This window comes from Anser cygnoides, chromosome 2 (genome assembly GCF_040182565.1).
Source record: "Anser cygnoides isolate HZ-2024a breed goose chromosome 2, Taihu_goose_T2T_genome, whole genome shotgun sequence".
NCBI classification, from domain to species: domain Eukaryota; kingdom Metazoa; phylum Chordata; class Aves; order Anseriformes; family Anatidae; genus Anser; species Anser cygnoides.
The window spans coordinates 121,944,995-121,962,899 of record NC_089874.1 but is presented as its reverse complement, the minus strand read 5'-3'; the positions used below and the strand labels follow the sequence as shown (position 1 = coordinate 121,962,899).

The window sequence follows — 17,905 nt, the reverse complement described above, 5'->3', positions numbered from 1 at the left end:
TGGTTTTAGTGTCATTCTAAAATCCATTGTATTCCATTTACATTAACTCACGTTGTTTGGCTGTCAAGTTCTTCTGTATTTTATAGCACCTGATAGCAAAGATGATGTAAGCATCAATGAATTGAGGATTATATAGGATTGAAATATGAAAAGCCTTGTTGCATGTACATGAGTTTGGCTACAGGCATTTGCAACACCAAGCATGTTCTTGTGATTCACTTTTTAGAAGGGAAGGAGATGAGAGAATGTGACTTAATTTCATGTGTGGTGCAAGTCTCCAAGAAAGCTTAGGATATTTTGTCAAGCAAAAAACAAACTGGGGAAACTTCTTTTGCAGTCTGGGTTTTTGTTGTATGTAACTAAAGTTTGACCACTGTTGCAAAGGGGGGAGAGAGGGATGATGGATGACAATTTGTGATGACTTCTTGGATTAAAATTGGATTATGTAGATTAATGACTGCTTACTTATGCATCTTACTTATGCATGTATGAAGTAGGCATTGATATTGTGGTTGTTATCATGAGAATAGGATAACAAGGCTTGAATGGAATTAAATTGATTTCTGTACGTGAGGTTTACCTAGGTGGATCTTACCTTGATGGTGAATGTTCCCGCATTGAGAGATGCTGGTGAGCAGGGAAGCTGTTGGAAGAGTAAGGATGCATACAGACACAGCTGTTTGTGTCTTGAGTCAGTTGAGTGGTCTCGAAATAAATCGGTCCTCCCTGATTTCACACTTGGATTTGCATCGCACATTGGTACACAAATGGGGTTCTTTGATTCAGCTTTAGGATGCACATCACATGTACCTTGGTTACTTGGCAAGCATACAGTCCACTGAACCAGGTAAGAATTTGTTTGAAATAAAGTCCTTTGAAATGCATGCGGAGTGAAGACTGGCTTAAGGCAATTGGCACTGCTCTACAAATGAGACTCTTGGGTCACCCTGCTTGTTGGTATAAATGTATCCCAAGACTGACATTGAAGGTGTTGTAAAGGGTTGGTCTTATGGTTACAGCTATAATGTTGGGCCCAGGGTGATGGAGCATTGGTGGGGAGGTACATCCATGTCTGCAAAACTAGAAGTCTGTGGTGTTTTCTTCTCTAAAGAGTTGTCTAAGGAGAATAGAGAAGAACTGCTTGGTAGGAAGTAAAGACAATGAATGCTACTTAAGGCAACCACTCCCAACTTTTTTTTTGAGAGGTGGGAATAACCAGGCAATTTGTAACATGGAACACCTTTTGCTTACAGGGGTTGTCCTCAAACATATAAATGTTATGCTTGTCTATTGTTGTATTGGGTATATATGGCAAGGTTTTGGTACTGGGGGGCTGCAGGAGTGACCTCTGTGAGCAGAGCCCAGCCGCTGCCCCGTGTCAGATGAAAGCCAGCTCCAGCTGGCTCCAAAAGGGACCTGCTGCTGGCCAGAGACAGGGACCAACACCAGCTGGGCCTCTGGGAGAGCAGATCTACAAGAAGGGGAAAAGAAAACCTGCTGTGCAACAGCAGCTGGGAGAGAGGAGTGAGAATCAGCCCTGCAGACCCCCAGGTCAGGGCAGCAGGACGTGCTCCAGGCATGCAGCAGCAGTTCCCCTGTGGCCTGTGGAGAGGCCCCTGGTGGAGCAGGCTGTCCCCCTGCAGCCCACGGGTCCCACACGGAGCAGATCTCCACGCTGCAGCCCGTGGAGGAGCCCCCGGTGGAGCAGGTGGATGTGGCCTGGAGGAGGCTGCGGCCCATGGAGAGCCCCCGCAGGAGCAGGCCCCGGGCCGGAGCTGCAGCCCGTGGAGAGGAGCCCACGCAGGAGCAGGGGGTCTGGGGGGAGCTGCCGCCCGTGGGGGACCCGTGCTGGAGCAGTTTGCTCCTGGGGGATGGACCCCGTGGTACGGAGCCATGTGGGAGCAGTTCTTGAGGAGCTGCTGCCTGTGGGCAGCCCCCGCAGGCTCAGTTCGGGAAGGACGGCATCCCGTGGGAGGGACCCCACGGGGAGCAGGGGCAGAGAGGGACTGTGAAGGAGCAGTGGAGATGAAAGGGAGATGGTCAGTCAGGGGCTGACAGCAGCCCCCGTTCCCCTGCACTCCTCGGGGGCAGGAGGTAGAAGAGGGTGGGTTGGAGGAAATTGTTTTAGTTTGCTGTTCTTTCTTACTGCTCTAGCTCATTAGAAAAATAAGTAATAAATTTCTCTTGTCTCCCTATGCTCAGTCTGTTTTGCCGGAGATTATAATTGTTGAGTGATCTCCCTGTCCTTATCTCAACCCTTGAGCCCTTTCCGTTGTATTTCTCCCCCTTTCCCTTTGAGGAGGAAGAGTGAGAGAGTGGTTGTGGTGGAGTGGTGGAGCTGTCCTGTAGCTTTTAAATGTGGAAGTTGGGGAACTTGACCAAAAGCATTCATTGAATATCAACTAATTCATAAAACTTTCTGCTATGTAAGTTTTTAGTCTGAAAAGTTCTGATTAGCTTTAGCTCTTAGTACTGAGCACTGTTTTTACTATTCACCTGTTTGCTCGCTTAACTTGCTCAGTCACATTCTCCCAAAATCTGGCATGTGGAACATAGGCAGATGCCATGGTGGCAGATTGAACACTTCAGGGCCCTGTGATGACAGCGTGGGTAGAGCTTGGTTTTCGGAAGAGAAATGTGTGCCAGTAGTTTCTTTCTATTGCTCTGGTGATATAAAGGTTTAGAGATTACTGGAGGTCCTCTGTGACAGACCAGATGACTATCTTGCTCCTAAAGCTCCTAATGCAAGAAATTAGAATTACCTTACTCCAAATCAGGGTAATAAATCTGTTTATGAATACTCTTTTTTTCCTAAATTTGTTTGCACTCTTACTTTGATTCCAAGAGTTTAATTTTCCTATAACGAAAGTAACTGCATTTCTGAAATCTTTATAAGCAGACTTTAACTTTTCTTCATTTGAGGTTTCTTTTGCTTTTCATGATAACATCTGCTTAAATGATTTTCTCTAAACTTTTGGTCTCCGGGTCTAAAATCTTAAGTGGAAATAAATGAGTAAATTTGCAGTATGCAGCAACCATAACAAGAATTAAAACCTGTCATAAATCAAAGCAGAAGAGATAGAAGGGGAACATGAGGAAGAACAGTGCTGCCTTCTGGAAGTAAGCCAAGAAAATGCTTTAATGATATGCTTAGTGCATTTTTACTGTTCCTACAAGCCTTTAGAGATCTGGCCTGCAGTTGGACGAAGGGGTGAAGGGGAAGCCAATTCTTGGTCGTGGCCAGTGTGTGCTACTTTCTCACACCAAAACAACCAAGGGCTGAGCAGGAGGTGGACTGCGTGGGCCCTAGATGGACCCTGCTGCTCTTTAATAGCTCATCAGAATTGCAAAAAATATCTTTGTGCATCTTCGTGAACAAATGAAGTTTTACAGTTTGTCATACTTGGGCCTGCTGGGCAAACACTCTTTTTCTATGAGTTTTCCATGCTAGTTTTAGCCCAGTAAATTACAAAGGGTCTGAAGGAATTCTCTTGACTCATCTCTATCCAAAAGCTTTCATTTCTGCTGAAGGAGCAGCTGAACATGAAAAATGTGCTAAAAAAGTTAACATATTTAAGAATATTTTCCATGAACTGCCCCTGGGCCTTACTGCTGCTTGAAAGCTAGGTTACTGTACAGTAAGGAGCATAATAACAGAAATGGAATAATGTGTAACTGTTATGCAGCGTCTTTCTGTTTCAATTCTTTGGTTGTACCCAAGAAAATTTCTGTGCTTTGAGAACCTAATTTTTATTGGAGGAAACAACTCCTTTTTTAAAAGCTCTTTATGTAAATGTTGGCAGTATGAACATATTTTTTCTTTTTCAGTCTGATAGTATCACAGATTTTCCCAGAAGTGCACAATTTATGTCTCTGTGAGAAAACTGAATCTGCAACAAAGAACAATTACATTTTTCGTGAGTCATTATGGTGTCCTTCTGTGCATATTCATATGTTTTTTTTTTTCAAGGCTCTTCAGTTAGTATGCCTTGTCTGGATTCTTTGTAGAGACAAAGCTTAAAAATTAAATATCGTTTTGAATGCAGTCATAAGCTACTTTAATAAGGCCACATGCATATGGCTCAGCCATAAAATGGGCGAAAAAATCAGGTAGCTGATTGTGGCAATGACAGTTATAACCTACTGATTCAGAAATTCCAGAACTACCATGGTATCAGATTCTTTTGGGGTAGGAGAATGTAATCAAGTTGCAGACTTGAAGGTCATTGTTCTTTAGATAATTTAAATGAAAAGAAAGTGGTGCAAAACAAGCCTATTCTATCAGGTTCAGTTGGCTAAAATACAGCTTCAGATAATGAGTCTGTCACTGTGGGGATCACAGCTAATAGCTGGATTGTAGATGCGTACAAATGCAAAGCAAGATACATTAGTCATTGTCCTGGTTCCAGTTAGGACAGAGTTAAGTAGCTCATAGTAGCTGGTAGGGTGCTATGTTTTGGATTAGGATGAGAAGAGCGCTGATAACATGCTGATGTTTTAATTGTTGCAGAGCAGTGTTTACACCAGGCCAAGGACTTTTCGGCTTCTCGCTCTGTCCTGCCAGCGAGCAGGCTGGGGGTGCAGCAGGAGCTGGGAGGGGACAGACCCAGGACAGCTGACCCAAACTGGCCAAAGGGGTATTCCATACCATCTGACGTCATGCTAAACAATATATAGGGGTGGCTGGCCGGGGTGGGGGGCCGGCTGCTCGGGGATAGGCTGAGCATCGGTCAGCGGGTGGTGAGCAATTGCATTGTGCATCACTTGTTTCTTATACATTATTATTATTAATACTATTATCATTATCACTATTATTATTATTATTGTTATTATTATTTTCCTGTCTTAATAAACTGTCTTTATCTCAACTCACAGGCTTCACTTTCCCGTTTCTCTCCCCCATCCCAGAGAGGGAGGGGGGAGGGTGAGCGAACGGCTGTGTGGTGTTTAGCTGCCAGCCGGGTTAAACCACAACAGTCCTTTTGGCGCCCAACGTGGGGCCCGAAGGGTTGAGATATCGACAAATCTGACCAGAGTGTGTTAAACTAAAATTGGTATAAGTATTGGACCTGCTTAATAGTTGCTAGTCACGATGTTGATTGCCTTAATCTCCAGTCTGCTGTACCTGTATTCCAAATTGAGTTTTATGGTGCGTTACTTTCTGTATGTGCTCCCTGTTGCACTGTTTATCCTTTCCGGGCCCTGGTTTAAGATTGTTATGGTACTGTGCGGTGTAGCAATGGCTTATGAAATGATGAGATATCTGGTCACGACTTTAACCTGGTATTTGTACTCAGCACTGACGTCGACTCTATACTTTGGAACCCATATCTCAGAAACTATTAGCAATTACACCTATTGCCTGTTTTCGTTAGGGAGCCAATCTGTGAAGGGGACAGGGGAAGACATGTTTCCCTACCTGTTCACTCTCCCTTTCTCCTTCACCACCACCCTCTTTTCCCCCGAGTTAGTTACGGTGGTTCTCCGAGATGTTGAATATCCTTGGGATACTCAGACCAGCCTGCTCTTGTTGTTATGTCTCCTGAATGCGCTTCAGATTTTGTGGAGGGTTAAACAACTACTTAGGAATCTCATCCGGAGATCTGTCTTGAGGCGGGATAGTTGCGAGTGGCAGGGAGTGTGGGAGGATATGGGCAGGTTTCTAGAGCAGTGGTCACCTCCAGTGTTTTGGACATTCACCCCTGAACAACTGCAAAATCCTAAAAAGCTGGCAGAATGCTTGAAAAAAAGGTGTCATGACTCTGGCAGTTCCAAAGTGACACAAATCACTGTAGCGTGCTGGGGTCTGGCTTGTGCCTATCGAGCTGCAATTGATGCTACTAGCAACCTAGCTCCAGCTCCTGCGGCCGCTCCAGCTCCAGCTCCTGCAGCCGCTCCAGCTCCAGCTCCTGCAGCCGTTCCAGCTCCAGCTCCTGCAGCCGTTCCAGCTCCAGCTCCTGCAGCCGCTCCAGCTCCAGCTCCTGCAGCCACTCCAGCTGCAGCTCCTGCGGCCGCTCCAGTTCCAGCTCCCGCAGCCGCTCCAGTTCCAGCTCCCGCAGCCGCTCCAGCTCCAGCTCCTGCAGCCGCTCCAGCTCCTGCAGCCGCTCCAGCTCCTGCAGCCGCTCCAGCTCCTGCAGCCGCTCCAGCTCCTGCAGCCGCTCCAGCTCCTGCAGCCGCTCCAGCTCCTGCAGCCGCTCCAGCTCCTGCAGCCGTTCCGGCTCCTGCAGCCGCTCCAGCTCCAGCCCCTGCAGCCCCTCCAGCTCCTGCAGCTGCCCCAGCTCGTGCAGCTGCTCCCACTCCTGTGGCTGGGTCAGAGAAACGAGCTGTAGCAGTGCAAGTTGACCCCGCAGAGGGTATTCCAACCCCTGTGGCAGACCCTGCGTCTGGGTCAGAGAAACGAGCTGTAGCAGTGCAAGTTGACCCCGCAGAGGGTATTCCAACCCCTGTGGCAGACCCTGTGTCTGGGTCAGAGAAACGAGCTGTAGCAGTGCAAGTTGACCCCGCAGAGGGTATTCCAACCCCTGTGGCAGACCCTGTGTCTGGGTCAGAGAAACGAGCTGTAGCAGTGCAAGTTGTCCCTGTAGACAAGGTGAAAAAATGGTATAGAGGCTCAGGTCGTTTAAAACGCAGACAGTCTTCTGCTAAGTCTGGGCGTAGTGAAGACGAGGCTGGGCCATCAAAGGTGCAGGAGACTGAAGATGAGGATGAGGATGGCGAAAAATCAACAGTAACTACCCGGACTCCATACCAGCCATCAAAGGTGCAGGAGACTGAAGATGAGGATGAGGATGTCGGAAAATCAACAGTAACTACCCGGACTCTACACCGGCCATCAAAGGTGCAGAAGACTGAAGATGAGGATGAGGATGTCGAAAAATCAACAGTAATTACCCGGACTCTATACCAGCGTGAGCTACGAGATGTGCGAAAAGATTTTGGTCGCTGTATAGGCGAGCAGCTTGTCACCTGGCTGCTCCGATGCTGGGACACGGGAGCCAATTATGTGGAATTGGAGGGCAAGGAAGCCAGGCGGCTGGGATCCCTTGCTAGGGACGCATGCATTGACAAAGCAATTGGAGATGGAGCACGATCTCGCAGCCTCTGGAGGCGTCTCCTGTCAGCTGTGAAGGAAAGGTATCTCTTCAAGGAAGAACTTGTATGTTTACCAAGCAAATGGACCACCATGGAGAAGGGAATTCAGTACCTGAGGGAATTGGCCGTACGGGAAGTAATTTATAAGGACCTAGACGACGCACAAACATCCGCAGATCCAGATGCAGTCCGGTGTACACTACCCATGTGGCGGAAGTTTGTACAGAGTGCCCCATCATCATATGCCAACTCATTGGCAATACTAGCCTGGAAAACGGAGGAGAATCCCACAGTGAATGAAGTGACTAAAATACTCCGGCAGTACGAAGGAAATCTCTCCTCTTCCCTAAAGGCCTGTGTCTCAGCTGTGGAGAAACTCTCTGAAGAGGTCCACCAACTTAAAGAGAATTTATCTTCCCCTCCACCTGAACGAACCAGTGTCCACCAGCTAAAAGAGAATGCTTTAGAGAAACTTTCTGAAAAGATCCACCAACTTGAAGAAAGATTATCTTCCCCTTCACCTGAACGAACCAGTGTCCACCAGCTAAAAGAGAATGCTTTGGAGAAACTTTCTGAAAAGATCCACCAACTTGAAGAAAGATTATCTTCCCCTTCACCTGAACGAACTAGTGTCCACCAGCTAAAAGAAGAATACCTTGGAGAAACTTTCTGAAAAGATCCACCAACTTGAAGAGAGATTATTTTCCTCCCCACCTGTACAAACCAGTGTCTCAGCTATTAGGGGTAAACGTTCATCTATGCAAGGAAGACAATATGGTGGGCACACACACCGCGCCACCCTGTGGTTTTACCTACGTGACCATGGAGAGGACATGAGAAAATGGGATGGAAAATCTACTGCGACCCTAGAGGCACGGGTACGTGAATTGCAAAGGAAAACAATTGGGAAAAAGGAGTTCTCTGAAAGGTTTGCTGCTCCAACTTCCAGCAGGCAGTCCTTTAAACACAGAAATGAAGATTCTGACCAGGACTAGAGGGGCCCTGCCTCCAGCCAGGGGGAGGAAAGGGACAATCGAGTTTATTGGACTGTGTGGATTCGATGGCCTGGCACGTCAGACGCACAGAAGTATAAGGCTTTGGTAGACACCGGTGCACAATGTACTCTAATGCCATCAAGCTATAAAGGGCCAGAGCCCATCTGTATTTATGGTGTGACGGGGGGATCCCAGCAGTTAACTGTATTGGAGGCTGAAGTGAGTCTAACCGGTAATGAGTGGCAAAAGCACCGTATTGTGACTGGCCCAGATGCTCCGTGCATCCTTGGCATAGACTATCTTAGAAGAGGATATTTCAAGGACCCAAAAGGATTCCGCTGGGCTTTTGGCATAGCTGCTTTGGAGACAGAGGACATTAAACAGTTGTCTACCTTGCCTGGTCTCTCAGAGGACCCTTCTGTTGTGGGGTTGCTGAGGGTTGAAGAACAGCAAGTGCCGATCGCTACCACAACTGTGCACCGGCGGCAATATCGCACCAACCGAGACTCCCTGAGTCCCATCCATAAGCTAATTCGTCAACTGGAGAGCCAAGGAGTGATCAGCAAGACTCATTCACCTTTTAATAGTCCCATATGGCCAGTGCGAAAGTCTAATGGTGAGTGGAGACTAACAGTGGACTATCGTGGCCTGAACGAAGTCACGCCACCACTGAGTGCTGCAGTGCCGGACATGCTAGAACTCCAGTATGAACTGGAATCAAAGGCAGCCAAGTGGTATGCCACAATTGATATCGCTAATGCATTTTTCTCCATCCCTCTAGCAGCACAGTGCAGGCCACAGTTTGCTTTCACTTGGAGGGGAGTCCAATATACTTGGAATCGGCTGCCCCAGGGGTGGAAACACAGCCCTACCATTTGCCATGGACTGATCCAGTCTGCGCTGGAGCAGGGGGAAGCTCCTGAACACCTGCAGTACATCGATGACATCATTGTGTGGGGTGACACTGCAGAAGAAGTTTTCGAGAAAGGGAAGAAAATAGTCCAAATCCTTCTGAGGGCCGGTTTTGCCATAAAACAGAATAAAGTTAAAGGACCTGCACGAGAGATCCAGTTTTTAGGAATTAAATGGCAAGATGGACGTCGTCAAATCCCAATGGATGTGATCAACAAGATAACAGCTATGTCTCCACCAACTAGCAAAAAAGAAACACAAACTTTCCTAGGTGTCGTGGGGTTTTGGAGAATGCATATTCCAAATTACAGTCTGATTGTAAACCCGCTCTACCAAGTAACCCGTAAGAAGAATGCTTTTGAATGGGGCCCTGAGCAATGACAAGCCTTTGAACAAATTAAGCAGGAAATAGTTCATGCAGTAGCCCTCGGGCCAGTCCGAACAGGACCAGATGTAAAGAATGTGCTCTACACCGCAGCCGGAGAGAATGGTCCCACCTGGAGCCTCTGGCAGAAAGAACCTGGGGAAACTCGAGGTCGACCCCTGGGGTTTTGGAGTCGGGGATACAGAGGATCTGAAGCCCGCTATACTCCAACTGAAAAGGAGATATTGGCAGCATATGAAGGAGTTCGATCTGCTTCGGAAGTGGTCGGTACTGAAGCGCAGCTCCTCCTGGCACCCCGACTGCCGGTACTAGGCTGGATGTTCAAAGGAAGGGTCCCCTCTACGCATCATGCAACTGATGCTACATGGAGCAAGTGGGTTGCACTGATTACTCAGCGGGCTCGAATAGGAAACCCCAGTCGCCCAGGAATCTTGGAGGTGATTATGGACTGGCCAGAAGGCAAATACTTTGGGATATCATCAGAGGAGGAGGTGGTTCGTGCTGAAGAAGCCCCCCTGTACAACAAGCTACCGGAAAATGAGAAGAAATATGCCTTGTTCACTGACGGGTCCTGTCGTATTGTGGGAAAGCATCGGAGATGGAAAGCTGCTGTATGGAGTCCTACACGACGAGTTGCAGAAGCTGCTGAGGGAGAAGGTGAATCGAGTCAGTTTGCAGAAGTAAAAGCCATTCAGCTGGCTTTAGATATTGCTGAACGAGAAAAGTGGCCAGTTCTCTATCTCTATACTGATTCATGGATGGTAGCAAATGCCCTGTGGGGGTGGTTACAGCAATGGAAGCAGAACAACTGGCAGCGCAGGGGCAAGCCCATCTGGGCTGCGGCATTGTGGCAAGATATTGCTGCCCGGGTAGAGAACCTGGTTGTAAAGGTACGCCATGTAGATGCTCATGTGCCCAAGAATCGGGCTACTGAAGAACACCAAAACAACCAGCAGGTGGATCAGGCTGCTAAGATTGAAGTGGCTCAGGTGGACCTGGACTGGCAACATAAAGGTGAATTATTTATAGCCCGATGGGCCCATGACACCTCAGGCCATCAAGGTAGAGATGCAACCTACAGATGGGCTCGTGATCGAGGGGTGGACCTGACCATGGACACTATAGCCCAGGTTATTCATGACTGTGAAACATGTGCTGCAATCAAGCAAGCCAAACGGTCAAAACCTCTTTGGTATGGAGGACGATGGCTGAAATATAAATATGGAGAGGCCTGGCAGATTGATTACATCACACTCCCTCAAACCCGCAACGGCAAGCGCCATGTACTTACAATGGTGGAAGCAACCACCGGATGGCTGGAAACATATCCTGTGCCCCATGCCACCGCCCGGAACACTATCCTGGGCCTTGAAAAGCAAGTCTTATGGCGACATGGCACCCCAGAGAGAATTGAGTCAGACAACGGGACTCATTTCCGAAACAACCTTATAGACACTTGGGCCAAAGAACATGGTATTGAGTGGGTGTATCACATCCCCTATCATGCACCAGCCTCTGGAAAAGTTGAACGATACAATGGACTGTTGAAGACTACACTGAAAGCAATGGGTGCTGGGACATTCAAAAATTGGGATACACATTTGGCAAAGGCCACCTGGTTAGTCAATACCAGGGGATCTGCCAACCGAGCTGGACCTGCCCAATCAAACCTGTTACGCACTGTAGAAGGGGATAAAGTTCCTGTAGTGCACGTAAGAAACATGCTGGGTAAAACAGTCTGGGCTACTCCTGCCTCAGGAAAAGGCAAACCCATTCGTGGAATTGCTTTTGCTCAGGGACCTGGATGCACTTGGTGGGTAATGCAAAAGAATGGGGAGGTCCGGTGTGTACCTCAAGGGGATTTGATACTGGGTGAGAATAGCCCATGAGTTGAATTGTAGTATGTTAATTATTATATAATAATGTATGTCATCACTACCATGATTGCTATATATCATAGATGAAAATGGTGATTAATTAGAATGTATTGGACAGAGTGTAACCTGAGCATGACATAAATGGTATGGAATAAGGGGTGGATATCTGTCCTGGTTCCAGTTAGGACAGAGTTAAGTAGCTCATAGTAGCTGGTAGGGTGCTATGTTTTGGATTAGGATGAGAAGAGCGCTGATAACATGCTGATGTTTTAATTGTTGCAGAGCAGTGCTTACACCAGGCCAAGGACTTTTTGGCTTCTCGCTCTGTCCTGCCAGCGAGCAGGCTGGGGGTGCAGCAGGAGCTGGGAGGGGACAGACCCAGGACAGCTGACCCAAACTGGCCAAAGGGGTATTCCATACCATCTGATGTCATGCTAAACAATATATAGGGGTGGCTGGCCGGGGTGGGGGGGCCGGCTGCTCGGGAATAGGCTGGGCATCGGTCAGCGGGTGGTGAGCAATTGCATTGTGCATCACTTGTTTTCTTACACATTATTATTGTTAATACTATTACCATTATCACTATTATTATTATTATTGTTATTATTATTTTCCTGTCTTAATAAACTGTCTTTATCTCAACTCACAGGCTTCACTTTCCCGTTTCTCTCCCCCATCCCAGAGAGGGAGGGGGGAGGGTGAGCGAACGGCTGTGTGGTGTTTAGCTGCCAGCCGGGTTAAACCACAACAGTCATCAAAAAGGTGAAAAAATTTTGACATAAATACCAAGTAGAAAAATAGTTCTTAGAAATGTTCTTTTTTTTCTTTCTTCTAAGCCTTTTCAGTGTTGCAAAAATTTTTTTTTTGGCTAAGAGATCATATGAAATTTTAATCTGAAAGAATCACTTTGTATTTGGCTTCCCCAGCAAGTGCAATTGAATTGAGCTGCTTCTGTCCTATCCAGATGCATACGTATGAGAACGCTTTTTTTTTTAAACTGTAGTTTTAACAGTTGATGGAGAATTACAGAACAGATTAACACAATTGGTAATTTACATTTCTAAAGTTTTCTTCAATATTTTAAATCTACAAAAAAATGATCGTGGTTGTTCTGAGTAGGCTGTGTAAGGAAGTTTGAGGAGTAGTAGGATATGTGATCACAAAGCTTTGCATCATTGTCTTCAGTTAATAATTATAAATATAAATAATTATAAAATACATCTCAGATGTCTTAAACGGGTGAATTCCTTTTATAGAGAAGATTCTTATTATGAAGTGCAAAAAATTGTATATCTTGTGTTATCGTGGAGTGTCACTCCTCTGTTAGTATTCCGGTTCATAGTGCTATCCATTTTTTTCTGTATTATATCCTAATTCTTTTTAGAATTGGTGATATTTCCCATCACCAGTTTCCAGCCGCTCAATGCTTTATGCAAAAAAGAACCATCGTCTTCACAGAGTGTTTGAGATTATTAAGCAGAACTTCTACCTATGGTCCTCTTTACTGGGTGGTCTTCAGTGCTTCATCAGTTGTCATCGCTATTCTCTCTTCCTTTATTTTTGAGGAGTGAGGACTGCTCATTCATCATCTTGGATGAGGCACTTTTTCTGTTTAAAGCCTCTGCTAACCTAACAAGAAAAGAAAAACATTTTAAATTGGCAGTTTACTTAATAGAACCTAGTAAAGCAGGTTGGGTTTCTAAATGTGTATTTTGAAAAGATGGAAATGCTTTTTCTACAGCAATGGGAACACCTCTTGCTGCTTGTGAGACTGCAGTGTCAAGATGGTGTAATTTAAATTTTAACTCTTCTATTTTTAACTCTTCTATTTAATTGTTGTAGGCAGATATGACTAATTATGACCTAAGTTAAAAAAAGCTAGCTTGTACTATGAAGTAGTCCTAAATCACCAGAAACAATAAATAGGATACTTGAAATGAATTTTTAAATATATTTCTCACCGCCTCCTGCATCAAGATGGCTTGAGAAATAGATGTCAGAAAATGATGATGATTCTGAAATATGTGTTCTTGAAGACCTTTTTCAAGTATTGCTTGTAATAGAAGTATTTTGCGTTCTATGTGGTCATGTCTCACAAGGTCCAGGATGCACAGTATTAGCAGCATGAGACTTGAAAACTAATTGGTGTGCATTGGCCTCCATTGCCAGGCAGGATTAGGTAATACACTCTCAATTTAAAAGAAATTTATAAAATATAAAAATATTTTAAAATTACTTTATATCTCATCAGTTCCCTTTTTACCATAAATCACTAACAGTGTAGTGTAAACCAGTTCTAGAGAAACATTCTGAAATGACCTCTACTGCAGCTTATGTAGGTGATGCTAATGACATATACAAAGGCAAGTTGAATCTTAGTCAACATAGACCGCTCTGTGCCATCTACTCCTTCTTCTGCTCAGTATCTCAAGCTGAATTTCATTTCAAACGTGCCATGTTTAGCTGTTTGCTTCTGCCTTGTGCCCAGTCTGGATGCCACAGAAATAATTGAACTGGGGGTGTTTGTCAGGTAAGTGGATTCCAAAAGAGATCAGTGAATGGAGGATGATTGCTCAAGCTGCATTGCAGTTGCGGACAGTTTGGATAGCTTTGCATATATTGTAAAGAATTTTTTTTCTTTCTATGCACAAAATTGCATCTTGCTTACCTTCGGAAGAACACAACAAACCAACCCCCTTGAGAATATATGCTGAGGCATTACTATAGCATCTGTGTTGTAGTAGTTTTGCTGTTCTCCTAAATGCACCTTATCATACTTCCATGCTGAGTCTCTATACAAATGCAGGCTCCCAGGATGGTGAAGAATTGCTTGCTATTTTCACTTAACCTTTGGGCTTTCTGGGAAGCTGGCGAAGAAGCAGAGGGAGTTGCATGGCCTGTTCTGAATATACCTCATTGCTGCCAACTTGCTTCCATCTGTACTTGGATGTACAGCTTCATTTTTCTTTCTTCCAATATGACCGCAGGAAAAGCTGCTCCCCACCCTGAGGCATAAATACCAGGCAAGCCAGGAGAGGTGATGTTTCCTCCTGTTGTAGTTATGGCTAAGGAGCTCCATGCAGCTTTTCCAGGGGTGAGTGTTGTTTGTTCTTCCTTTAGAGCTGTTTTTATCTCGATTATATTTTTCCTATTACATGAAGCTGTAAGAAATTGCAGATAAAACTTCTCATTTTATGGAGTGGCAGGCAAGCTATTTCCAATCTGAAGCGCCTGGGGTGGGAGTGAAATAGAGCCACACATCATAAAGTGACACTTTTGAGACTTGCTCATGACTTGATAACAGTGTCCTGGCTTTGATAATAGTGTCCTGGCTTTCTACCTGTGGTCTGAAGTAGGTGTCAGGTCTGAGAGAGCATCATCTACCTGTATGTGGGGCAGCATGGGCTGGTTGGGATGTGTAGGTACAAATATCATCTTTCCTGGGCCCAGTGTGCTGGATGAATTCCTGGTATTCATCTTTAATTAAACTGATGCCTGCATACATGAAATACTAGGTATATAATATAATAATTCTTAATACTATGTATAACAACTTCTGGTTTATTTTTAAAGGGGTTCCTCACTGGTGACCAAAGGTCAAACCTTTAATGTTTTTGCTGAGCCTTTGGAAACTGCTGTCAGACTGTAGCAACTCATCTGTCCACTTGATGTACCTGCTTGCTATGGTACTTTGGATGCAATAACTGCCACAGAAAGCTTTAGGCTTTTACAGATGGGTCACCATAGAACCTCTCTAAATGTCTGGGAACTTGCTTACCGTAAACATTACTTTTTGCAAAAACACATGCCCTTTTCCCAACATCGTTGAAGTGGCAGAGTGGAGACGAGTGTCTAGTAACTAGTAAGAGAGTGATCAAAGTAGAAGGCAGATGGTGCTTTTTCTCAGCACAACTTTGCAGTGAAGGAGGGAAAAATAAAGGTTACAGTATTATCGGGAGCTCTTGTCTAGCAAGAAAATTAAACCAGTGCTTGGAAATGCTATTTAATCACCACTGTTGCAGCACAGGGTTTATAAAAAGCTGAAGAGGCCAAACAAAAACCATTTGTGTTCTGATGTAATTTGTTATGAAAATAGTTGTTATGCCATGTGGAGAGAGCAGGTTCCCCAGTTAACTGGCCGTGCAGCCTCCCTTCTGGGCTGCAGCATCAAGAGACCCCGTTTTGTACGGAGCAGCAAGGCTTTGATGGGAGGGCCTAGCTTTTGGAAGAGGTGCCAGGAGCAGTGCGTGGCACGGCCTGGTAACCCCAGGCTCACCAGAGCGTTAGGCCAGCACGCACAGGGGCCCTGTGAGGGACCGGTGGTGCTCTGCTGTACCGCTAGGTTGCTCACACCGTAAGAATTACTCTTGATTTCATCCCTTTTAAAGGCTGATTCCATAACCTGGTTTCCAAGGGCAGATCCTTGCAGCAACCTCTCCTGAACTGCGGGATTCAGTCTACTGCCTGTTTGTGCCCATGATGATGTTGCAGCAGGGAATGGAAATAAAACAGTTTTCCCCCTGTATTTTTTCTGTGGACTTAACCAGTTTTCATGAAAGGCTTGAAACTTTGAATTTGTGGAAGCAGAGCGTTGTCTCGTGACTAGAGGAAAGGTTCAGGAAAGATCAGCAAAGGCCTGACTTGGTTCTGATTGCCAGATCTCAGAGGCTGCAGCATTAAGTGTCTTTCTCCTAGCATCAGCTGTTTGTTGCTCTTACTCTTCCTGCTGGAAGATTGGACCAGAAACCCACTCCTCTGGCCCTAAACCTTCTTCCAGGTTCACTGAAGCTATGGCAAGGATATTGTCATTTGCTCTTGCGCTGATATTTTCTTACAGCTACTTACATTCCTGTGGCAGTAGCTTCCCCCAGGCACCTCCCTAGGTCATTTAGGGAGAAACCACTTAGAAACACCGTTAACCTCTGTCTCTAATGGGACTTAATTGTACCACAAAGTCTGTTTTCTTCCTTGAGTCAGAATGCAAAGCAAACAAAATCCCACACAATTAAGTGCACCGCAGACCTGATGTAGTAGAGGCGCTAGGAAGTTCCGATGTGAACTTCAGTCTGTGTTAGAGGGAACTCATTTGTGAGACATACGCTGTATGGGTGTTATCTGTAATGGCACGAATACCTTCTCACATAAACAAAAATCTTATTCTTGAGTAACATGCACATAACTAATAAGCTCGTGCATAACTGGAGATTTAATTATCAAACTGATATGCTGTTTGTTGTCGTTGGGTCAGATTTGTGGCTTTCTGGGGAAGACTGGTATTGTATCTATATTAAAAAAAAAAAGTGCTTTAATTAAGATGTTTACACATAGGTTGTTGTTGTTGTTTTTTTGTAGAGGAGCAAAACAGCTCTTGTAAATGTGATACTTCACAATTATCTTGTGACTGAGTCTGCTGTTTGGACTTGTTTTTCCACACAGAATGAACCACCCTGCAGTATGACAATATGCTTCCCTGATTTTGTTACCTGAATTTTTCTCTTGTATCCAAAGAATTACGTGGCCAAATATGTCAGTCTTCACTTCCTTCTTACCTAAGTGACATAGGATGGTAATTTAGAAATGCATTACTCCATTTCTATGGTAATGTTTTCTTCTTAAAGAGAAAAGTCAGTTCCGTTGTCTCTGAGCTGTTGTTTTTTTCCCCAGGAAGCTGTTCTCCTTTGAATATTTTCTGTCTTTCAGATGTAACTGCTACTATGTTCTGTTAACATCACACAGCTATACTTGTTTCATCATTGCCTTCCTAGTGGTCTCTTAATTTATTTGATGTATATGAAATTGAAGATATGAAGTTAAGATGAAGATATGTAACATTAAATAAGCCTTAAATTTGAGATAATTTGGGTGCTACCTTATTTACTAATCATCAGTCCTTGATGTCAGTGTCCTTCCTGTGCTCACCCATTTCATGTAAATATTAGTGCTGTCCAAAATTATTTTAGGTCCTGTCTGTCCATCCTCCCCTATTTCAGTTGTCCATTCTGTTCAGTCTACATGGGCAGATAAGACAAAACACAGGCTTCTGTAACTTAATTCTTGACTTACAGTAAATGAGAACCATCTGTGTTCTTAATGAAAGCGACTAGTATAATGCTGCAAAAACTTGTCAGGCTTTGGAAAGTTATTGAATATAAGGGTAGGATTTATTTTTTTTGTGTTGCTAATTTTGCTAGCAGAGCAGATGAAGCTCTTCTGGTAGTTCTGAAGCTAAGAAGAGGTTAACTTCTGCTTGTGTTCACAAGACTTAACAGTATGTTAATGTGTTGTCCTGAAATGCAGGATTTTTATTACATGCATGTGGTTGCATAGCAAGATCTGATTAAGAGGTTTTGCAGTCCTTTTCCTGAGCTGAACTGCACTGAAATCATAGAATCGTCTAGGTTCGAAGAGACCTCCAAGATCACCTAGTCCAACCTCTGACCTAACACTAACAAGTCCTCCACTAAACCATATCACTAAAGGCTACCTCTAAACGTCTTTTAAAGACCTCCAGGGATGGCAACTCCACCACCTCCCTGGGCAGCCCATTCCAATGCCTAACAACCTTTTCAGTAAAGAAGTTCTTCCTAATATCCAACCTAAACCTCCCCTGGTGCAACTTTAGCCCATTCCCCCTCGTCCTGTCA

At 45.0% G+C, this 17,905-nt stretch overlaps 1 protein-coding gene across 3 annotated transcripts in view; it reads left to right on the top strand.

Moving 5' to 3' along the window:
• Nucleotides 1-9,701: 9,701 nt before the first annotated feature.
• LOC106038403 (uncharacterized) overlaps nucleotides 9,702-17,905 on the top strand; it is a 33,946-nt gene continuing 25,742 nt past the window's right edge. For 2 of the 3 annotated variants that reach the window (XM_066992993.1, XM_066992992.1), the window contains exons 1-2: nucleotides 9,702-12,023; nucleotides 14,249-14,355. In XM_066992993.1, coding sequence (XP_066849094.1) covers nucleotides 9,702-11,273 — 1,572 coding nt within the window. In that variant the 3' untranslated portion in view covers nucleotides 11,274-12,023; nucleotides 14,249-14,355. The remainder of the gene's footprint in view (nucleotides 12,024-14,248; nucleotides 14,356-17,905) is intronic. The other variant, XR_010829678.1, reaches the window with a different exon arrangement.